Source organism: Scaptodrosophila lebanonensis, unplaced genomic scaffold, assembly GCF_003285725.1.
Source record: "Scaptodrosophila lebanonensis strain 11010-0011.00,11010-0021.00 unplaced genomic scaffold, SlebRS2 tig00001412-arrow-pilon, whole genome shotgun sequence".
Lineage (NCBI taxonomy): Eukaryota > Metazoa > Arthropoda > Insecta > Diptera > Drosophilidae > Scaptodrosophila > Scaptodrosophila lebanonensis.
In genome coordinates, this window is record NW_022060739.1 from 5,881,333 (window position 1) to 5,906,145 (window position 24,813).

Consider the following 24,813-nt stretch of genomic DNA (forward strand, 5'->3'; position numbering starts at 1 on the left):
CCATGCCCCCAACCCCTGCCCGCCCACTGAAGCGCAGCGGCGGCAGCTCCAATCAACATTCGTGTGCTGTTTATCACACGCTTCAATGCTAAATTGCCAAACGATCGTGGCAAGAACCACAGCAACAACAACAACAGCAACACCAACAACTAGAAAGATGCTCGATGAAGATGCACTTTGCTGCTGCTGCTGCTGCTGCCACAAATTCCTACAACGCATTTGGCTGTGAAATCAAGTGCAACGGGCGCCGCAAAACACGAATCGCGCAGATGATTTCCTATTACGAAATCGCGTAACTTTATGGTTATGGTTATTTAATATGTAGCTATGGCTAAAGCCATAAGATACCAGCGCCAATTCGAGATTGTTGTTGGTAATTTAGAACCTGCACAGAGACAGACAGACAGTCAGACAGACATGCAGACAGAATGAAATTGTAACTGAGCGCTCGCTGCTGTGGTTTGGCGGTTTGGTGGTATGGTTATATGGTGGCTTAGTTAGATCTGGCCCGGCCGCAAGAAAGTTATACAAATCGTTGCTGCCAAGTGTTGTCTATATGCATAACTTGTGCTTGACTGAGCGAGTAGCGTCAAGTCAACATGCTGCGCATCTACAGTGGTTCAACACTAAAGAATTGGTTTACAATTTCAAAGATGGAGACAAAAAAAATTCTTGAAACTTAAAATTCTTTAAAAACTAATGTCAGAGTGGCAAGATTCTAACGAGCTAATAAAGGGCATGACAGTTAAAATTAGTTTTGCCATATTATGGTTTCAATTGTAAATTAAAACATATAGTATATGTTTTGCATAAATACTTATGATAGGTTGCTCTAAAGTCCATCGATTGAATTTTCTAAGAATTTGAAAGCATCTACAGTGGTTCAACACTAGAGAGTGAATTGGATCACAATTTCAAAGATGGGGATGATTTGTAAAAAAACTAAGAAGCATTCTTGAAACTTTAAATCCGTTAATAACTAATTTCAGAGTGGCAAGATTCTAACGAGCTGATAAAAGAAGGACAGTTAAAAATACTATTACTAGATTATCGTTTAAATTCTTAAAATTCTTGTAAATCATTTAATAATAATCTCAGAGCCGCAAGAATCCAACAAGCTAATAAGGGCACTACAGTTAATAATACAATTACTACATTAACGTTTCCATTGTAAATTCAAATTGATAGTATATGCTTGGAATAAAACAATTCAAGATCAAACTATTTGATTAAATATGATTTCCTTTCGTTCTCTAAGAATTTGTAAACACTTAAGCTTTAGACGAACCTAAGCAATTATTTAATTGATTAATTGATTTCAAAGATGAATGTGATTTGTGAAAATAGTAGAGTTCTTGAAATTCTTTAATAATAATCGCAGAGCCGCAAAAATCTAACAAGCTAATATATTAAATTAAATATGATTTCTTTTCCTTTTCTAAGAATTTGTAAATACTTGAGCTTTTGAGGAACCTAATCAATTAATTAATTGCAGCTTAATTTTTGCCACCTTTTCGCCATCAATTAAGCACTGTGGATTGTCGTCTTGTCATCGACATCGTCATCGTCGTCGTTGTTGCCATCGTATGTTTGTGCCACATGTTGCAGCAATGCTAACTGTAAGTGCTGCAGCAACGTGCGTGTTGGCAGGCAAAGCTGCAAACTAGTTTTCGCACACGACACACACACACACAAGCAGAGTCAATAGCACTATATACTCGTATACCTGAACGAATATATGTATTTATATAAGTATAGTAGCATTGCGCGATATATGCCAAATGCCAAGCTAAACAAACAGAAAATGGAGCAGTACAGCAAAGCTGGTCAAAAGGTTTGGCGCCAATTGCTTAGCTCCCAAGACATGGCGCACCCTAAGACTAGACAACTCGAATACTCAAACACTCCCCACCCTCCGGCCACCCATCCCTCCCTCCATCCAGTCTCCTGCCCATTCCCAGCGCTAAAGTTCAAAGCAACAGCAGCAACAAGAGTCAAACTTAATTTGATTTAATTTGCATTTGCTGGAGCATTAGATACAATTTTGGCACATCATGGCAATAGTATCGGCGCCACTAAAATAAATATCATGCCTAAGAGCCATTGACATAAACAACAACAACAAAAGCAACAACAACAGCAGCTTAAGATTTACCTATAGCTATAGTTATAGCTCCAGGTGCAGCCGCAAAAAAGGAAAAAAATACAAATACTCGTAGAAACAAAAACAAAATCGTGGCCTCTATTGGCGCCACTGGCAATTTATCAGTTGCCTGCCAAAATGTCAAAGTTTGTAATTCGTTGGATGGAAAAAATAAAAATAAAAATAAAAAAACTAAACAAAACTCTGACTAGACTTACCTCGATAATGTGCTCTAATTCTTTGGTATCGTTGCGTTCCTCCTCCGCTTCATCGTCCCAGCGTTTATCGCCCTCGTCAATGCCCTCGTCAATGCAGTCATCGTCGTTCTCTAAAAGTGTAAAACAATAAATTATTTAAATGCGATGATTTGTTTTAATCAGCAATGCCGTCTCATTTCATAATAATGTGAAAAAAAGTAAGTCACAACATTGAACCGCATCATGTGATTCATAATACACAGAAGGCCGCGTTCTTTTTTATTTTAATGCACACGGCCCTTGACAACTATTTATGGAAGCTGCAGGCTTGAGTAATGGCAGTTGTGGGTTGAGTTGCAAATACGGGCTCATTGGCAATTTAAGTTGACTAATGACGGATATGCTAATTGTTTGTACAATTGTACAATGTGACATTCAAAGGAAAGTGACTCTCTTTTATAAAAGCTTTTCCCAAATAATTGAAGTGTTCCTTTCTTAAAAGCTGCGTGATAACGTTCTGGAATGAAGGCCCTCAAGAGGGAAGGCAAATAACTCATCAATCAGTTGCTATCCAATTCCTAATTTATGTTGAATTGACAAAATCCCAATCGTTACTCTTTTTTAGTAAATAACTTTAGTATTTTATGATAGTAAACTTTACATATATATGCAAAGCAAAATATTATTTAAGAAATCGAAAATTAAAGCCCTAAGTTCTTCAATTGAGCTGTAAGCTGTGTTCTTTTGTAGTCTGGCAACCCTTTTTCCAATGCAAATTTTTCAAAAACTGTGAATTTAGTTTATTTTTTACTCTTTCTTGGAGTACACAATTTAAGTTTGAAATTTATCGGATAAAAATTTCCGATTTTTCAGGCAAACGTTGGAGCCCGTTTTTCCTCAATTTGAGATTGAGTTTCAAAAACCGCCACTTAGAGTTCAAGTAGACGCTTCATTAGTCCAAACTCTTTATTGCAGATAATTTTCGCTTGTACTTTCAACTCAAAAATTTTACTTATGATTTGCCTAATTCTAAGAATTTGTAAACACTTGAGCTTTTGACGAACCTAATCAATTAATTAATTGATTTCAAAGATATGATTTGTGAAAATAGTAAAAAGAGTTCTTGAAAATCATTTAATAATAATCTCAGAGCCGCAAGAATCTAACAAGCTAATGAGGGCATGATATTTGTTGAATTTGTTTTCTGATTTTGCATTTGAATGTAAAAACAATTCTGATAGGCAATACTTTTCCAAATACCATAAAATCTTCTCCTTACCTCGATCTATATAGTATTCAACATGTAAAACGGTAAAATGTTTTTGTATTCAAACATTCGAGAAACCTTACTAATAAGTTTATAGTTTCTTTTCATGCAATCAATTTACTTGGATTAATTTCTACATCTATTAGGAATGATTAACTAACTAACCCATATGTCTAATTCAATTGCTGAAGTTTATTTTAAATAAACTTATAAACAAATTTTGTAGAATATAAGAATTGACTATTTAACACCATCATCTTTTTGATAACCAAAGCCAATTATCACCTTTCTACATGATTGATATTTATTTTTAGGTGATAACTTAATATTCAATGTTACTTACCATCTGCCATCATGAAGTCAAATAGATCTACAAGTTCCTGCGAGATCAGGCATTGTTCGTCGGCTGGTAAATTATAATCCAATGCGGCATAGACCGTCACGGCCAATTCGCTCATAACCTGAAAAATGACAGAAATAAAGATGAAGATTATTTAATAATTGTGTATAGTATGGAAATGCAAATAAAATTCCGTGACAAGTGTAAGGGTTAAGCTGTTAATACACTTTTAGGGGAAGGGGGGCAAGGGAGGAGTTGCTTTGAGAGACTTGGTTCGCTTGGTTGTCAGTTCATTAAACTGACACTCTAATTGCAGTTGAAGCTGAAGTTGACTTTTCGTAGAAGCGTCAACAAAAACACTAAAAACGCGCGCAAATAAACACTAATTGTTGTTGTAGTAGTTGTTGTTGTTGATGCTGCTGCTACTGCCAGTTTTGTGACTTTTCTTCTCTTGTTGTTGTTGTGGTTGTTGTTGTGGCACTTGGGTGTTACAGTTGAAGTCGAAGTTCGAGTTCAGGTGCAACAACAACAACAGTAACAGTTACAGTCACAGTCAGAGTCACAGCCACACGCCAAACGCTGAAGTGCAACACACAGGCGGCACGTCGCCTCGTTCACTTTCACTTTGCACAGCAGCAACAACAACAATGACAACAACAATGACAACAACAATAACAACAACAATGACAGCAACAAAACACTTGCAGATGCTATTTTATTTTGATTTATTTTGTATTTTTTGAAAAGTGTTAAAAAATAAAACTGAAGAAGCCGTTAAATAATAATTTTCAGCTGCTGTTGCGTTATTTTTAGCTGCCAGTGAACCCAAAAGCCAAACAACAATAACAACAACATCAGCAGAAAATGCGACCATAAAGCCAAAGTCGTGGGACTAACTCCCTGACTCGTTGACCGCCCACACGTGTCTGCGTCTGCGCAACATCGCCAGTGTTGTCTTTGGCTTTAGCCGATTATTATATAGCCATCGGCGACGGCCACCATCAGACCGTCAACCATTAACCAGCAGCATCATCTTCATCATCATCATAATGGTCTTCTTCTTCTACGTCATTGTCGTGTGTCTCTGGCTGGGCGTTTGTTTAATTTCATTTTTATTATGGAAATTAAATTATAAAGCGTTGTGACAGCTGCGCGTTCGATTCGTTGCATTCAGGTGGATTTTAGTTAAATTTTCTTATTTTTTTTTTGTCAAGTGGTCCCCCCCTTTCCCGACCTGTGACAAATGGCAGCAAAACGTTTTTGCCCCATTCAGTGTACTCGTATGTGGCAGGCAGCCGGGGCTTGGGAAACAGCCATGGGCGCTGTTCAATGGTTCGCGTTGCATGGCATTTGGTTGCATCATTCAAAAGAACGCGCCGCATAATTAATGTGAAAAATATGTGAAGCGACTAGAAAAAATTGCCTACAAGGTATACGATAAAAAAAAAGGCTTGGAGGGAGCACCGTGTGAAGTTTCTCAGACAATTAGCAATTGAAGTTGCAGTTGCGGTTGCCAGGCGGCCAAGAACTGCTCAGAAAAAGAAGAATATTTACAACAAGCCCTTCATCAGCAAAAACTATAATACCCAACTGGCTGATAAGAAAAATTGTTTATAGCATAGCAAGTTACAGCAGTTCTTGTTGTTGTTGTTGTGATTTGCGCCAGCAGGGGAACTCCAATTGGTGATTAGAAGTGATTGTGGTTTTTATTTTATTTATTATTATACAGGCTGGCTCTGCGACTTATTTACTTCGCTTGTGTCTTATTTTAGAATCTAAGCATTTGATTTGTCAGCTTATGCATTAATTAGTCATAGTATTTAATTTTAATCATAAAATATGGATTTCTCATTAAGTTGATTGGGTTTGGGTGTGAAATGAAAAATTAAATAAAGGCAATAAATAAATAAAATAAAGCGTAAGAAATGAAAAATTAAATAAAGGCAATGAATAAATAAAATAAAGTGTAAGAAATGAAAAATTAAATAAAGGCAATGAATAAATAAAATAAAGCGTAAGAAATGAAAAATCAATCCATTTCCTGTTCTCGAATAGTTGTTAATTGGTTTCCGCAGAAATCGAGCGACCTCCCTTTTACAATAAAGGCAAATCATTTTTAACATTTATCGAAAATGAGCCTTGTGGATGAGAGGAAGTTTTAGCTTATAAGTAATGTTTTTTTTTCATTACGTGTTCATTAAAGTTTCATTTTTTCAACAACTTCATAAGTTAGTAATACAAGTATTAGCATAGGTTTTCGAAAAATGAAATGTATATTACTTGAAATAAATTCTAGAGTGCCCATTAGGGACTATTAGAGTAAGAACCAATATGTATATATTAACTAGGGTTTATTATAGTATTATAAGCAGATATATTTAATTGGCCTAAGTAAACAAAAAAAGGAAGTTTTAGTTTCACATTTCTACCAGGGAATTAACAAATCGACTCGGTGGTGGAAAGATCCAATGCTTACCTATCGTAAAAGAAACAACAATGCTTAAGCGCATTATGTTTGACCAACCAACAAATTCGATTGTTATAGTAACTGTAGATATCACTATGCATATACTGATTTAAATAATTTATTTGCTTTCTAAGATGGCATGGCATGAGATTCGATTACTGCCTGATAAAGCTCTCAATAAACACATTAAAATTGGCTTACTTTTATAAAACAATTCAGGAGATTTTAACTTCAATTGCTATTCAAAAGTTTGTTTGAGCTCATCTTTTCGTATCTTTAAAACCTGCTTAGAGTAACTAATCGAGCGAGGCCAAGAACTTTAAATTGAACCCAACTTACCCTTTTACTTAACGCGTTGTTACAACATTTCTACTTGGCCATATAAATACCTTTCTGTTTGCACATATTTGGCGTATCATCATCAACTCAACTAACTTATTTGCCCAACTCACTGCTGCTGAAAAATATCAAAGTTGAAGCCAAATACGCCAAACATGCAACACCGCCATTATAAGACACATTTGGGCTAACTGGGCCCTCCTCCTTGCCACCTGCCCAGCACATGGGAAACAAAAAGTTCCCTACTCCCCTACTCCTTTCCCCGCTGGAAGTCGTTACCTAAAGTGCACTCTACGCCTTGCTCTTTTGGCCAACTTCGTCGCCGTCGTCGCCGTCGTCTTCGCCATTTGGTGCGCTTGTCAATCTTGTCAGTTTAACCTTTGGTTTGACCTCCACGCTTTGTGTGGAAACTGTTTTGGCGATTCTTGGGCTGCTTGCCTGCTTGCTGTTACATTTTGTTTTCCAGTTGCCTTTTAGTTTGCAAATTTATTTTCTGCGAGCGCTCCAAATGAAAACAAAAATTAAACCGAACACATTTCTGCTGATTCAGTGGCAGTGACAGCTAAAGCCACAAGGGGCAGAGGCAGAGCCAAAGGGAACTGCGAGGCTCAAGGCGAAAACAATGACGACTTCCACGACATTTTGGGCGCAGCTCAGGCGCAACTAATAGGTTTGCTACTCCTTCTGGGGAACTATACTCGGATCGGAAGTAAGTGGGTGTAATACGTTCATAGTAGAGTGACGTTTTAATGGTTTTTAGCTAGGCTGGCTTACGAGTATTCATGATTTGAGGGCTCTACTTTGTAATGCATGGCTAGGCTGTGGGAAAGTGCAAAACCCATTTATATACTCAGTATGTAGCATCATGCAAGAAACGTTAAAGGTAAATTGTATGCTGGGTTGAAAATGCAGACAAAAGACTAAGAATATTTGGCAGAGGCTTTATGATTGTTTTTAAAGAAATTGTGGAATTTATTCGCCATATTGTTTCAAGAAAAAGAAATAATACAAAGTCTGCTTAAAAAAAAAGGATACATTTTGAAGAGTAAGAATATTTGGCAGAGGCTCTATGATTGTTTTTAAAGGAATTTATTCGCCAAATTGTTTCAAGAAAGAGAAATAATACAAGGTCTGTTTAAAAGAAAGGGTCAACTTTGAATTCCTTTGAGAATGCATGTATTTATTCATCAATCTCCTCAGATATAATGCTCCCTGCGACTTTTTCCTATTCCCAAAACTGAAGAGACCAATAAAAGGAAAGCGTTTTGACACAATTGAGGAGATAAAATCAAAATCGGGAAACGAGCTGATGGCCATGCCGAAAAGCGCATTTCAGAAGAGAATTGGAGAATTAAAAAAAGCGCTGGGTTGCTGAATAAATAAATACTTTTTAAAAAAAATGCACCGTTTCTTTTAAACAGACTTTGAATATTGATTAAAAGTAAATAATAATTAAAACACTATTGGCCTGGTTAGGACAAGGATAGAGATTCTTTGAAAAAGCAATGTAGTAGGTTAGCAGTCTGGTTAGGCTTCAGCCAGAGAAAGTAAACAATAAACAATTGTCCAGGTTTAAGGCTAAGGCTAACTATTGGCATATTATTCTTTACAAAAAGCTAACGCGGTAATACGCTTGACCTTCCCCACCATCCATAACTCAGTTCATAGGTCTTTGTGCGCACTCGCCAGCTTTCGAGCCATGTAGCCAGCCAGCTGGCTAGCTGGCCAGCTCGAATAGATTACAAAAGCCATGCGACTGAAGCTCGGCTCCCCAAATTACCTGCCATTAAGCCCCGCTACCTACACGCCAATCATAGCCACCAACGAACCAGTCAACTAACCAACCAACCAACTCATTCATGGTTGCTAGTCAATGAAACACGCAAAAATGTGAAATTATTGTCTTTTTTCCTCAGTTTTTTTTTTTCGTTTTTTGCAAGCGGCGCAAGTCGTGTGAATGTCTGATTGCTATGTACGCGATCTCATAATCATTTTAGACTTATAAGTACAAACATACCTATACTTATATACTGGATCTATATATATATATATATATATATATATATATATATATATATATATATATATATATATATATATATATATATATATATATATATATATATATATATATATATATATATATATATAGAAAATTAACCCAGTTCGCACGTCTATGCCGAAACAAACACAAAAGTTTACAATAGCAAACAAGCCCATAACAATACGGGTGGTGTGGGGCGGCAAAGGAAAAGCAACTGCCAACTGAAAACTGACAACGAAACTCCAAGTACGTTTGAAGATTGACAGGTTGGGCTGTCGGTCGAACGCTTAGGGCGTTGGGTGCTACATGGGTGACAGGCAAAGGCAGGGCGCTAACACCAGCAACAACAATAACAACAACAAAATAAACCTGCGGGCATGGCATGCCAGATAATCATGTCAGCTAATTGCAAGCAAGAAGGCGGGGAATGGGGACCCAAGACCCAAGACAAAATGTGCAAATATTATTTCAAGGCACATGCAGCCAAAGAAAGATACTATATGTGGTGTACGAGTAGGTATATACAGCAACGCACTCATTCATATTCACACACATTCACTTTCCCCGCTCTAAACTATGCTGACAGGTGAGACGACCTGATAAGCTCAGCATTCTCCTCTGCTGCACAGTATATGCTCGCTAGAACTTTCTCAAATCTTCCAATCTTCCCAAAGGGTCACTTTGGTGAGCTGGCAATGATACTTGTAGCTTCTCTCTTTACAAGGATTTCTCAATGAATCAGTTAACAAAAAAAGCAAATGCTTTGTAAGTGATGAAAAAAACCGAAGAATCTGTTTAGGACTTCAAAAATAAAGAGATAAACAGTGGCGAGTCTAAGGCAAAAGAACAAGAATCCATCGGCCTCTAAGCTGGAAGAATCTGTTCAGGACCTAAAGAATAAAACCCAAGCGGTGGCAAGTCTTAGGCAACGGGATATTCCATACCTCTTTGATCTTCAAGCGAACTTTGATCTTTAATGACTTCAGGAATAGATTGTCAAGCAGCTGAAATTCTTAGGGAGAAACTGAAAGAATGAAGAGCCAAATAATAGCGAGTCTTAGGCAGAAAAAAAAGTCCAAGAATCCATCGGCCTCTAAACTGGAAGAATCTGTTCAAGACTAAAAGAATGAAGAGATAAGCAGTGGCTAGTCTTAGGTAGAAGAACATTACAAGAATCTTTTGGCCTTCAAACTGAAAGAATCTGTTTAGGACTTCAAGAATAAAGAGATAAGCAGTCGCGAGTCTTAGGCAGAAGAACAGTCCAAGAATTCTTCGGTCTTTAAACCAATATCTCTGCATGACTTCAGGAATGAAGTGACAAGCAGTGGCGAGTCTTACGCAGAAAAAAGAAGAATCTGTTCAGGACTTCAAGAATGAAGAGATAAGTGAGTCTTAGGTAGAAGAATAGTCCAAGAATTCTTCGGTCTTTAAACCAATATCTCTGCATGATTTGAGCAATTAAGTGACAAGCAGTGGTGTGTCTTACGCAGAAAAAATATGAATCTGTTCAGAACTTTAAGAATAAAGATATAAGCAGTGGCGAGTCTTAGGCAGAAGAACAGTCCAACAATTCTTCGGTCTTTAACCAAAATCTCTGCATGACTTCAGGAATGAAGTGACAAGCAGTGGACTGTTCAGGACTTTAAGAATAAAGATATAAGCAGTGGCGAGTCTTAGGTATTTTCAGGAATGAAGTGACAAGCAGTGGCGAGTCTTCCGCAGAGTTGTGTTTGTGTAATTAATGTATGTTTTATCGAGGGCTTACTGTGTGTGAAACTATAGGCAGAACGAAATTATGATATGACATGCTGTGCAGCCCAGCGGCTGTGCGAGTTTATGTGCAGACTCATATGTACATATGTATGTATATGCGTGTGTGTGTGCTCGAGTATCTTGTGGGCAACTGAAATGCATATTTCTTTTGTATATTTGTAGGTATGTGCATATGTATGTATGTATGTTTGTGTGCGCAGCGCCATCATCAAATGCAAGCCAACGTATACGTATTTGGGTCAAACTTGCATACTCATTGAGAGTTGGCGTTGTTGCTGTTGTTGCTGTTGTTGTTGTTGTTATTGTGATCCAAAGCGGGCAAAATAAATGTCTAAAATTGTATAACCTGCTTTAGCCGGCAACATTGCAACTGCATCTCAGCTCCACATATACATATAGACATGCTTAGTTGGTCGACTTGGCTTGGCTTGGCTTGTATATCTTTTGGCATGAGCAATAAATTTTGCCAGCTATTTTCCTTTTCCATTTTTTGCTTTGATCTTGCCACGTTAAATGTAAAGTGGTTAATGGCTCTGAGCTCAGTGGGCCGGCTGGCTAGACTTGACCAAACCTTCAACTGACTGGCTGGCTGGCTGTGCGGCATAAAATTGCATTGTAATTTACAAAATATTTGAGCGAAATATGTAAGTTTGGCCAGGCCAGGCCAGACGAGCCGGAGAGGAGTAAAAAGCACAAAAGGAAACCATTTACAACTCGTAAGCTTCTTTGTCTTTCAATATCTCGGACTCTAGTATGTATGTCTCTCTATTTGGTTGTAGCTGTTGTTGTTGTTGTTGTTGTTGTTTAGCTCCCCAGAGATTTTAATCGTTGTCGCTACGTTGTCAACTTTTGTGCTGCTTTACATTGGCGTCGCATTTTTGTCCTCAGTTTTCTCATTGTCGTTGCTGTTGCCACGGCTATGGCTATGGCTACGACTACGGCTACATTGATCACGACTGACCAGATAGCTCCACTCCACCACCATCACCACCACCACCAGTACACACTACTGGAGTTGCCACTGCTGTTCATTGCACTGACTCCATGAGCCCATACACCAAAAGCCACAAGAAAAATGTTTGCTACTTGTATGCTGGCTGGCTAGCTGGCTGGCTGACTAGTCGGATAGGTGGATTGTTCGGTTTGTCGGGATGTCTCGAGCGCTGTTTGCAGTCAGTTTGGTTTTTATGTTGTATTTATACATGGCATTTTTTCTATGGAAACAATTGCATAAAATGTGAATCCTGATAGCACACAAAACAGAAACAACAAAGCGCCAAGTTGCTTGGGGAGTTCATTGTATGCTGTTCAGCAGCTGACTGGGAAATCATCAGTAAGGCAAGCGAATGAGCAAAGACGGCACCTGTATAGATTGGTTCCTCAACCTCTACTGCAATATTGTAGAAAAAGTTGAGTTCTAGATTTAATTTTAAGTGGGATTTCCAGTGGCATTTCAATCATATGAAAGATATGGGACTTAAGAAAAGATCTGGGCCATGAGACAACATTATGGAACTTTCAAAAGAACTTTAAAAAAGCAAGAAACTAAAACGTTTATTAGATAGCGATCTAAAAGAAGTGCTTAAAATGATAGCAAACCCCAATGAGGTAATATTTTCGAACATCCATAAGATATAAATACTTAAATAGTAAGATTTACTCATTTGTGCCACGATTTAACGCATTAAATACATTTAAAAAATAGCGGAAAATTGAAAAAGAAGCCAACGGTATTGAAAACCCCCAATTATTGGGCGCGTTCAGCAGGTCGTAGCTATTTGCGATTTGTGCTCGATCGTTACTGATTTCACCTGCTGATCGCTGATTCGATTTCTGATTCGGATAAGTAAAAATGTCAATCGAAGTCACAAAACAAAATTGGGAAAAATATTATGATTACTTGATTTACACAATTTTGACACTTCATAGACAGAATTTTGTCGAGACCTTTGCGCAAATATATAAAATGGTAAAATGCACCAGCAAGCTGTGACTTTTTACAAAAAATACTAAAATCGATACAATCGATAATCAAAAATGACAAATCGCTCCGACCATTGACAAGTCGATAAGAATAAGAAAATCAAAAAATCTGTAACAATGAACGCCAACTTACTAGATATAGAAAATCAAGAAATAACATTGTATTTAAAGCACTTTTTTCGAATAATACGAAAACAGCAGAAAACGGAAAGTTTTCCGCAAAGCCATTCATATTTGAGAAGTGCATAGAAAGGCGTACGCTTCAAAAATACTGCAGACTAATGCTGCAATCATTAATTGTATTACTTTAAGTTCAAACAACAATTTTATGGTTAATTTTCGTATTAGAAAAAGTGAGTTATCGTGCCGCATAGGCTTGGCTTATTATTGTTGGTATTCATGATTAAATTTATTATAAAATTCGTATTTTATTTATGGCAATATTATTTTGCAATCGACAATTTTATTGGGCCCGGCCCACATTTGATTGCTATTGATTGAATGATTAATTTCATGCTTCAATTAAATAATTTGCATACACAATGCAGTTCCTGTAAGTTCAAGATCACAGGGCAGTGGTATAGTAAAGCCTTTCATTATTATTATATTATAGACAACGCACGAACATCACAGATTACTCATAAATGTGCAGATAGCCATCAAGCATAGTCGAAAAAAAAAAAAAAAAATTGGGGGGAAAGAAATACTTATAACCCAACCTCAATTGATAATAATCGGCAAACAAGTTTCAGAGAACTCATAGCACTCACTTGGTCAAATATAATCCCTAGCATTGCGCTCGCCCAGGCGGCTATAACGGCGCTTTATAAATACAACTAACAACAACAACAACAACAACAACAGCAACAACAAGCAGAAACTACAACAGGCAACTCATTGAACTGTAAATGCTGCTGCAAAACTCTAATTGTACACGCCTCTAGAACATGACTCAAATAAAAATAGCCACGAGCAAGTGACTAGAAGAAGAAGAAGAAAAACAACAACTATCAATATTTGGGCATCTACAAAGCGATCAGCAAGCCAATGGCCAACGAAAGGCGCTGGTCAACGGCGATGGCGACGATGATATTGCAAAAAAAAAAAACTGAAAAATGAAAAATAAAAATAACAGACAACAAAATGTATAAGCGTTTAATTGGGTAATTGGCTCAAGTACCGTATTACCAGACAGAAATTGAAATACATTTTGGAGAGTGCTGTGCTTGGCTTTGCTTTGCTTTGCTTGCTTGGGAACAACATGCTCTTGTGCGCCGAAAACTAATACCCAAAACAACAACAACAACAACAATAAAATTGCAAGTGTGTAAGCCCAGCTTATGAATTGCTGTTTGGGTCAGCGTCGGGCGAACGCTTAATAGAATAGAATGGAACATACGGAAGACTCGTGACTGCCACCAACCAGTTACCAGTTCCCATGACAGCACCAAGTGCAATAGCACCTAAGCTGGATGCGGACGACGGACGACGGACGGCGGACTGCGACTGCACCATCCAAGGAACAGAACAGAGCGGACAGTGTGGCGTGGTCAGCACATTGTTGTGAGGAATGATTTGATTTAGGAAATACAAAATCTTGCTTTTCTATTGAAATGTAATATTTAAATTCAAAGTGAAAACATTACTGAATTCAGAAAAAGATATTGTATTTCAATAAATTATTTTATACACGCTTACGAAAATTTATTTGATCTGTTACTTTTTCTCGTAACTTTTTAAAAAACCAACTAAGTTCCAAACTGCCAAAAGGAGTTCTTGTTATCGGGTAAAAAGCTTTTGATATGCTTAAGAAAACTTCTCAGGAATACTCTTAAGTATTTCCGAAAGTGGAAATATGACACAAATACATGAAGTGGAAACTGGCATACTTTTGGAGTTCACTATTCTCGGGGCACAAAAGTGATTTTTTACTGGTACCTTTTGGTGCCCTTTCCGGGTACTTTAGTTTCTGTTGCTTAAAAAAAATATATATATTAATATTAAAACTTGCTGCAAAATATTTATAAAGCAGACAGTTTAATTTAACGAAGGTTATAAAAATTTTGAAAGAGAAAAGTAACGTATTTCGAAAACGAACGGAGATTTCACTTTTTTAATTAAAAATACATTTTTAATTAGAAAATTGTCCCAAAATGATATTTTGCGGCTCACAAAAATGATAGAAAGTACTTTTTTATAATAAAATTTCACTAAAGATTTCAGATCACAATTTTGGAAAAGAATTTCCGGATTGGAAAGCGACCATAAGTTATTCTATACATAAATCACAATTTTCTATACAAAAATGTATAATAATAAATAAATAAACAATAAATTTATAATGAAATAATTTTAAAACATTTTAAGAATATCTATAGATTGTGAATGCATGCCAACAACATATCTATCTGTAAAAATCCATACTATATATTCCGCTTGATAGTATATAATAAGTAAGTATAAAATTTATTAAATAATTGAAATAACCACTTCAATGAAAATAGCAACTAAAAGAAAAGTTTTACATTTTATTTTTCCTTCAGAGCATCAATTCCAGATGTTTCGGGTAAACACATTTCTTGACTTCCTAATTACTTTATTCACCAACTTTTATGTTTAGGAAGCGAATGTCTGTCCTGCCTAATAATGGGCAGGAAGATCTCCACCCACGTGCCAATTATCATCAATCGTCTGTGACGTAAGGCTGGCTGGCTTAGAGTTTGTTTATTTTGCAATTGTTTATAGATTTTTCATTTCCTTCTTAAGGTTTTGCCCACCTACCTGGCTAATTTATCACACTGTACGAAGGCAAAAAGCTGGAGGCAGGAAGAAAGGCAGGAAAGCAGGCGCAGTAAGCCAGCAAGCAGCTGGTGTGCGGCTTTAGATCCACAAAAAAAAAAAATGAAAGAAAGAAAATACTATATAGAAAAAGTAACTGTTACTCGGAATAGACAGCATAGAGCCAGAGCCAGAACCACAACTCGTTTGCGTCTTCTTTCTATTTTGCTGAAAATATGCAATAATACAGAAACTAAAGCCGCGGGCAGGCAACCAAAATGAAAAAGACTGGTTCGTTCTGGAGGCGGCCAGTGTGGGGCCTTAAAGTGGCAAGCAATTGAGCAAGTGTGTCTGTATGTGTGTGTCTGTATATGTGTGTGTGTGTGTTGTGCAGCACATTCAACTTGGGCCGTCTTGGAGGCTGCTGGACCAGCCCATTCAAGTGATGTTTTAATGAGTCCTTTATCACGTCTATGTGGCATGGGGGGCTATAAGAATTATGGCTTCATTGTGTGTGCAACATTTTCTTCTACAAGTATTCCCATGATGGTTCCCATGCGCTCGCAAACTACTTGGCTGTCAGCTATCAGCTCTCTGCATTATTCTAATTTCAAGTGCGTCTCGTCGACAGTATTCAGAAGTATTCACATTATTGATTACATTTCGGAAACTACTGACTGTTTATTTGCCTAACGGTCGTCGAGCAGAGAAGCGAAGGGCGGTCGGTTGCTCTCTCAAATATCAATATTTGACATGCATTCTATGTAAATTTTCCAATATTTGTTTAGGCCAAAAGCAAGGGGGAAGACGAGCCAGACTTTTCGGAAGAGCGATCGGTCGGTCAATGAACGCTGTGCCACACACAAAGGCACACACACACACACACACACAAATAAGTGGAAGGTGGGGGCAAGTCACGGCGCATGCAATTACAACGGGCATAAATAAAATTGGTAAGTTTGGCTTCAGAGTATGACTATAAAGGCGAAGAAGAAGCAGCAGCATAGAATCAAGACCATGCACGCACGACAATGGCAGTCAGCGATGCATGAAGTTGCCTGTCGATCCTCCCCCTCCCCCTCCCCCTCCCCATCCCCATCCCCCAGCTTCGATCCGCCGACAACGTTTAGTTGATCGACACTTTTATGTTGACGTCGTGCGCGTCATCGTTGTCGTCTTGGCCGTCGTCGTCTTGGCAGTTCTAGTGCCAGGCCAAGCTCGATTGATTGATTCCATAGAACAATGCGCAGTTGCGCCTGCGCCCTGGCTTTGCCTTCTGCCTCGCCGTTTAAGTTAAGTGTGCAGCACTACAATAGAACCAACAACAACATAAACAACAACAACAAAAGACGAATAAGACACCGCTATACAATGGCATGAGAACAGCAGCACGGTGGAAACTTTTATACCTTCAATATTACCACGAGTATTAGAAGTGATTTTCATGAGAAACTTGCTCTCTTCTCTCAAGAAATGCCATTCAAAAAAATGCATCTAAAGGTTTTTGGGAGTCCACAGCTTTTGTGAGACTCAATGAGAGAGAAGATTGATGTTTTCTTACTTACTTTTCACAATTCAAGAGTGAGGCTCTAACCAATAATCCATTCTTTGAATACATATGTTTTATAAATTACTCAATAGAAAAACATCGTGTATTATTAATGCTGGCAAAATAAGTAGTCGTTTATGACATCTCGGAATTTCTAGCAAAAGGCTCTTTTAACCCAACACAATTCGACTACGAGTATTTGGAGAAAAGCTTAGACATGCCATAATTTTAATTTTAAACTTCCTACAATAAATTGCTAGATTATGTGGATGTATTCAGATTTTGTTGTTTTAATAAGAAGACTAGCTATAGTGTAAACTTAAAAGCCAAAAAAATAGTAAAATTGATTAAAATTAGATTTATTATCTAGAGTTTCTTAAGTTCAATAATAAGACGACAAGTAAAAAAAAATAAATAATTAAAAGATGAAATTTCTAATAAGATTAAATTCGGAACAAACTAGATTTAAATCTAACAACGCTTTCGACTCTTTGGGGTATTTTTGTTTGCCAATCGCTCAGATTTATTGAACAAATATAATCAGGGAAACATAGTATGTTATAGTGATTTGATTTAAAGTCTTTTTTTTTCAATTTACCATTAAATTCTCTAATATATTTAGGCAATTATTATTTGTTCCCAACCTGAAGGCCTTTGTTGCTCTGGCTATACATATATGTATCAAATTTTGTGATTCAGGATTAATTCTAAGTTACAAATGTTAAAATAAAAATAAATAAAAAAAATATTTTTTGTTGTTGTTAAATATATGAAATATATAGCAAAGAAATTAATTATCCCTTTATAAGTTAATACGCCAGAAATATGACCGTTTTTTGAAAAGGAATTATGTTCGATTTTCTCCAAATAGCTAAAAAAACTTTTGTTGTTAAATATATTTAAAATATAGCAAAGAACTTATCTTTAATAAGTTGATACCTTTTTTGAACAGAAATTGTGTACGATTCTCTACAAATAGCTGAAAAAAACTGAAAAGTGGAGCCAAGATCTTTAAACCAGGAGCGTTGTTTGCCTCCAAAAGTATATCAAGTGTTTATAAATTTCATACTGGAAATTTTGTAAAGATGAGAAGCTTTACTTAAGCAGAGAAATAAGTTGGGTGAAAGAAACGCAATTGGATTTAATCTAATATATATATTAGTGGCACTCTAAGATATGTATATTTAATATATCAAAGAATATATTAGTTAGATAAATGGGTGGTTTTAGAAGATCTCTTGGATAAGAGCTAAATAAGTTAATATTTTATAAAATTCGTTATAAGCAGAGATACAAGATGTTTTACTTCAGCTACAAAAAAAAAAAAACTGTTTATTGAAAATAGGCCCGATTTTAACTGCAGTTTATTGAATATATATTATGTGTATTTGCATTTGTAAAATCTAGAAAATATACTCTTTAAAGAGGCAAAACTTTAATAGCAGCAGTCTTACAAGAAAATCAATTTCATCTTTCCCTTTGAGAGACTGTGAATTGCAATTTGTGTGGGAACTGCTAGAAATAAATGGACCCAAAGAAAATTGATTCAATATGAACATTTGTCTGATATGGAAACAAAATTTATCAGCATAGAAAGTGAATTATATATGTCAGAAAGTGTTCCTTGGTATCACTTTCTTAACACTCACACAAACAGCTCACTTGTGGGCTCTCATTTGAATTCAGAGAAAGTATAGCACTTATTAGTTCGAAGATCTACAAAAATATTCTAAACGATTTCTCATGATGGTTGGCCTATTGTTGAATTCCATTAGTCGCCCAGTTTTGCATATCTTGGAAAAACAGTCGTTCAATGGCAGAGAAAAATATATTATTTATGCATTAACAATAAGAATGCATTATACAAGTATGTAGAAATTCAAGCAGCCTGCTGGGGATGGGAGTCGACAACTCTTTCGTGTTGCTTTTAGGCCCATGGTGGTGGTAACCTGGCCAACTAGTCATGTTCCGCTTATAATATCAAGGTGTGTGTGTATATATATGTATATATTTGTGTGTAAATGCGTAGCAATCGCACTGAGCATGGCACTCGATGGGGCTGGCTGGCTGCATAAAACAAATGCGGTGAGGCACTCAACCAAGTCGCCTGCGTCCACCAAGTGGAGCTATTGTTTCGGAACTAGAGCTGAGGCTGAAGCTGAAGCTGCGACTGAGACTGCAAACGCCACTTGCAGCTACTATTGTGGCAGCTATTGTTTTTGTTGTAGCATAAGGTACCGACGAACCCATAAAACTGAGGCAACAAATGGAACAGGTACGCCAGCTGTTCACGCTCTAAAAAAAAGAAGTGCTCTGCCTTTTCTATTTTTTCGCCAGAACTATATAACTTTCGGTTAACTTTAGCTCTCGACAAAATAAAAAGTGTTTCATTTCATGCCATTACTAAGACGAGTACCTGCACGCTTATTTATTTACTTGATACTTGATAAGACTGCTTGCTAATATTTGTTTTAAGTTTCTGTTTTGCCAACTAATGCACAAAAGTTGAACTTTGCTTTTGGACTTGTATGCCTCAATTGTGTGTGTGTGTGTGTGTGTGTGGCTACTTAATTGAACAAATAGGAGAACGACAAACATTAAATGCTTCATTTCAAAACAAAATGCCGTTTGTTAATTTTTTATTAATATGCCCACTTTAATTGCCATATGGCGCTTTGTTTATGCTGCCATATGTAAATACTTTCAAATGGCTCATTAAGAATGGCAAATAATGAGAATTTCGTAATTTGCTTACTCAGTGAGCCGCCGTCATCGCCATTCGTCGTCATCTCATTGTTGCCGCAGCTAATTGACATTGGCTGGTGTCATGCATTACTCAATTACTTAAGACCCTACATACCGAGCGAGTGCGCCTTGTAATGGTCTGATACATGATAGCAACAATTTAGACGATTTGGGCCATGGCTTCTTCTCTTTTTTTTTACCTCAAAGCTTATCTATGCCTTTGGCACAACGCTGAGACGACGACTTATAGCCCTGACAGTTGGTTTTATGAACATGAATGATTTAGTTGGGAAAGGGCATCGGGTAAATATTTGCACGGGCTCTTGATAAGTTGCTTAGACGCAAGGGAGAATCTTTACAAAAGAAGATATGAGAGTTTTAACTCAAACAGCACGTGCTTTGTTAGTGGCTTGCCGAAGAATTGGGTCAAAAGTATAAATACTTTTAGAACTATGCAGAAGTAGTTTGAAGCTGAACATTTTTAGCCTCTAAATGATGACAAAATTCAGACATTTTGGAATTAAAATAAATACGTTTCTTTCATTTAGTTGGCTTCTCAAAACTCAACTGTTGGGTGTGGTTAAATAAATGATTTTTAAACATATCCAAATCAACATTTATATATCATTTTTTGAAGAACTTGTGAATAATATGTATATCCTTTAAGATATAATATTAATGTGGGGAAATATTCTTATTTTCTTTGAACAGAAGCGAAAACTTAATATTGCAACATTTTCTTTGTACTTAAGTTTTCAATTAATTTCTAAATTTCAAATTTTCCTTTAAATAGTAGATGATCCATTGGAACCGCTTTTGAAAAGAATTTAAACTATTATGACAAGCTTTTGGAACAATTTAAAAACAATATTTTGTATTAATTCTCTTTATATTTAAACTTTTACCTTCTTACTTAAAGAAGTGCTACTTTCAAAAAGCATATGTCGGTTGTGCCTTTAAAGTTTGTTTAAATATCTTCAAAGCGTCATATGAAATGTATACATTTTATAAATTTATAAACATTTTACATCCGCATTTAAATCTAAGCTACAGCGTAGATTAAAGCCTCTTTTTCACAATATTTTTCAACCTGAACTTAACTCCTTTATCTTTCAGAGAATACGTTTTCCAAAAACATATGCTAAAATAAACATTTTTTTAAAATTTTGTCTTTTGTTTTGAAATCAATAATAAAGTAATCCTACACACCAGACCTGTGCCAAAATTACCCCAAATACCTACTTTTCTGCGCTGGCTGCATTTTCGTGACGCCTCCTCTAAAATTTTGAATTCAATTTTAAACAAAACTGTCAAAAATTGTGCAAACTAATCCCATTTTGGTGAGTGGACCCCAAAATGTCAAATGCCTAGCCTCAACAAATGTCAAATTGTCAGATCGCTGGTCGTCATAAGTTTTTCTTCCCAACACACCCATAACAAAACCATAAACCAATTACAAAACTCCCCCACTATGGCTGCTGTCTGCTGTCTCTTGCCAGCCATGGCTTTATGCGATTTGATTGTAAAAACTAAACTCCCTCAAAATTCGAACTACAAATAACGACGCATGCAAAGGTCCCACCAAATGCCATTTATGGCAATGCAAGCGTAGCGAGTTGTTGTTTTATTTGATTTGAATTTTGAATTTCGAGCGCTAACCAAGCCCTTTTTTGTCGTCGTGTTGTCAGACATTTGAAGGTTTACGCATGCACTGAAGTGTAGTGAGGCGCGCAATTGAGCAAATGTGTAAAAAAAGTCATCAGGGGATTTATATTTATAATTGTTGTAGAAATTTCTGACTGAGTCATAGCTTTAATACATTTGTGAAAACCACACAAAATATACCCGAGCTCTAATCAAACTTTGGCACGCAATCACACAAACAAAGCAAAACAACACCCACAATGGGGAAAAAGGGAATTGCAGGAAACGCAGATATCTGTACGACCTTAACTATGGTCTAACCGCAGCACTTCCTATTGAACAGCCGGCTGTCTGCTGTTACTTCCACGGCCGTTTCTACAGTTAGTGTTGGCATTAGACGAAAAGTTTATAACTCTGATAAAAAGGGGAAGTAGGCAACTTTTGAGTAACATTTTGGAAAAATGAGAGACTTTTATTCTTTAACTTTAAACCATTGCCTGAAACAGCACTGTACTGCTCTATAATTGTTATTGAAATTTGAAAGTATGGATACTATTTTATTGAAGCAGAGTTTGTTAATAATTAGTTTGACTTATATGTAAATAAATAGTTAGATAAGGAATACGAGCTATCAATTTTACAAATCATACAAATTGCTTTATTGAAAATAAAGTGTCTACTATATGAGTATGAAGAAAACGTTAGGGAGGATTAAAATAAAGTCAATTCAAAACAGTTTGATTCCACATGAAAATGAAACATCAGATCTGATTGTTAAGTAAGATGGTGTTAATAGGGCGCTACCTCTAATATATCTCGCATCTTAATTCACCTCTTTAAGTGCATTTAAGATGAATTGAATCTATATTTTAAGTATATATTGCTCTTATTCCTAATCTCTTTTAATATAAAAATTTTTCATAATCAATGAAAGCAATAATTTCGAACAAACTTTTCTATGTCATCAAATGAAGCAAGTAATATGAATATTTGTATTTTTTTTGGGAAATAAATAAGTCAAATTTTCATTTCTCTCGAATTTCACCAACTAACGACATTTATTTATTTATATTGTTTTTCTTGCAGTTTTCGACTTATCATTATAGACTCGGTCTTTCGGTTTGAGGGATAACATATCGATGTTACCAACAAATCTGACAAATCTAACTCCAAAATTCTTGTGGAGAATTGCAAAAGTCGGTCGTATGATTTTGATTTTGATGTGAATGCTTGAAAGCGTCGATTATTTGTGTTTTAAAGATAATTTAAGGCATTTACTTGTAAGTGGCCTTTAATGTTAAATTAGTTAATGCTAGTATTTATTTTAAAATATAAGTGTTCGGGCATTTCATGCCTTAAATTTAAAAAAATTGGATTAAGTCAGAAAATATTTGAATTCTAGATTTAAGTTATTTGAATTAACTAACTAACTAATTAACTAATTGTAAGCGCGCTCATAAATGTATTAATTAATTGCTTCGTTTAAGAAGCGCAACAAGCGACTCAATTCCATTACTTTTGAGCTGATTAGAAAAGAAATGGTGGTCTTTGCTTAGTTTACTATAACTAGGCTTCACTGTTTTTATAATCGGCAGTGGAACAGGCTGTTAAATCTGTTGACTGCCAGTCAGTCAGTTAGTCAGCTAGTCAGTCATTCAAGCGTTCAAACACACAGGCAGACACATGCTACCAATAGTCAGTCAGTTATTAGCCGGAAAAGCTGGAGATGATGGCGACCACGAGCGGCTTTTAAATCTGTTACCGCTGTTACTGCTGATGTGGTTGTTGTTTTTGTTGTTGTTGTTGTTATTGTTGATGAAGACTTTTGCGGTAACTAGACTGCCAGTAATTTGTATTATAAACATATCTCTTTTCTATCTGCCGATGCCGATCTGCCCGTCCAGCTACGCTCCTCTCTCCCCATCCTCCTCCCAATCTTTTTTGCATAATATCCAATGATGATGATGATGATGTTGCTGATGAAGTTGAAGATCATGCTGGGGCCCGTTCAGTAAGTGCAGCTAATAGTCATATGATATGTTATAAGTTCCGCATCGCCATGGCCTGCCGCAGTCCTTAAGCTCTCTTGTCATTTGCATGATTGCACAACGGACCGCGAAAATACACGGCCTTATGGCGCATGTTTCAAGACAAAATGTGACTCTCTGTCGCCCAAGCAAAGGTCAAACATGTTTAAAATGTCATTTTGCAGCCATGCAATTGTTTTTCCACTCAATATCAGTTGTTGTTGTAGGTGTAGTTGTTATTGTTGGGTGTTGCTAAACAAACGCGAATTGGCGTTGCAGTCTTCTGTTTTTTACATTTTTAAATGAGTTTAATTTTATTTTTTTGGGGCACGCCGACCTTCGCCGTGAAAACAAAGGCAACCACACGGTGTTTGCAATATATTATATGCTAATTATATCATATATTTCAATTTGCTTGTAAATTGAGCCCCCCAGGCATCATCACGAGAATAACAAGCGCGGTTTAGAGCTTGACATGCGACATTTTTACGAGTAGTGGGGCTGATGGGTGGAAGTGGAGGTGGATCCCCCGATTATCTTGCATTTCGTGCACTGAGAATTGAGCACCGCATGGGCAGATCTATAACAACACACACACACACAAGTAACTAGTAAATAAATATGTTCTATGACAGCTCGTAAAAACCACGGAAACTAAATACTTTTCTCAAAACAGGAAATGGCTCTTCTGGGCAGCCTCTTCGAATTGTGCCTTTGTCGGGTAGTGAAGAAAGAAGAAAAACCAATTTAAAAGTCAAATTTAAGCATCGGGGCAAAAGAAAAATGCCAAAGTTACATGTCTCAGCATAAAATAACAAAATGAGGCAAGACATTGTGATGGCAGTGGAGGAAGTACTCTAAAAGGGGGAACAGAGAGTTTAGACAACGACTACAAGAAATGTGTGAAAGTGTTGTTGGCTGAGTAGTCAACAATTTTACAGCAATTTCAACAGATGTTCAACACACGCGCGTCTCTATTACCCTTCCCTGCCCCTTCCCCTACCTCCCCCTCCCTGCCACCCACTATCTCTCCCACCACTCTGGTTGCACTCTTCAAGCCCAAGCCCGAAAGTGAAGCTGAAGAATGCATTTCAACTATGCACGCGCTTTGTTCCCACAAAATCGAAAACTTTAAAGTTAAAGCTAAAGCCAAAGGAAATGCGCAGAATTCACATCATCATCATCATGATTATGGTGATGATGATGGTAGGTGTTAAGTAGTGATGGCCAAGAAATATCTAACTGCTCTCAAAATACTGCCATACTTAATAGGTCTAGTTTTGTTTTTAAAAGAAATAAGTTTACAGATATGGCATTACTTGTGTTAATATATTGGTATTATTTGTATATCGGAATGAGGAAAGAATCAGTTAAAACAAATTTAATAACATATATTTTGAATCGAATCTTGTTATAAACATTTTTATGATTATCATCAAATCAAATTTTCTTCCCGAAAAGTAGAAATTAAATAACATCTATCTTGAGTCTAAACTTGTCATAAACATTTTTATGAT

The 24,813-nt window shown here is 36.5% G+C and overlaps 1 protein-coding gene across 1 annotated transcript in view; it reads right to left on the reverse strand.

The window, feature by feature from the left end:
- LOC115630972 (protein spire-like) overlaps positions 1 to 24,813 on the reverse strand; it is a 59,193-nt gene that overhangs the window by 10,713 nt on the left and 23,667 nt on the right. The window contains exons 3-4 of the mRNA XM_030527552.1: positions 3,951 to 4,068; positions 2,362 to 2,471 (exon numbers count right to left, since the gene is read on the reverse strand). Of these exons, the coding sequence (XP_030383412.1) occupies positions 2,362 to 2,471; positions 3,951 to 4,068 (228 nt within the window). The remainder of the gene's footprint in view (positions 1 to 2,361; positions 2,472 to 3,950; positions 4,069 to 24,813) is intronic.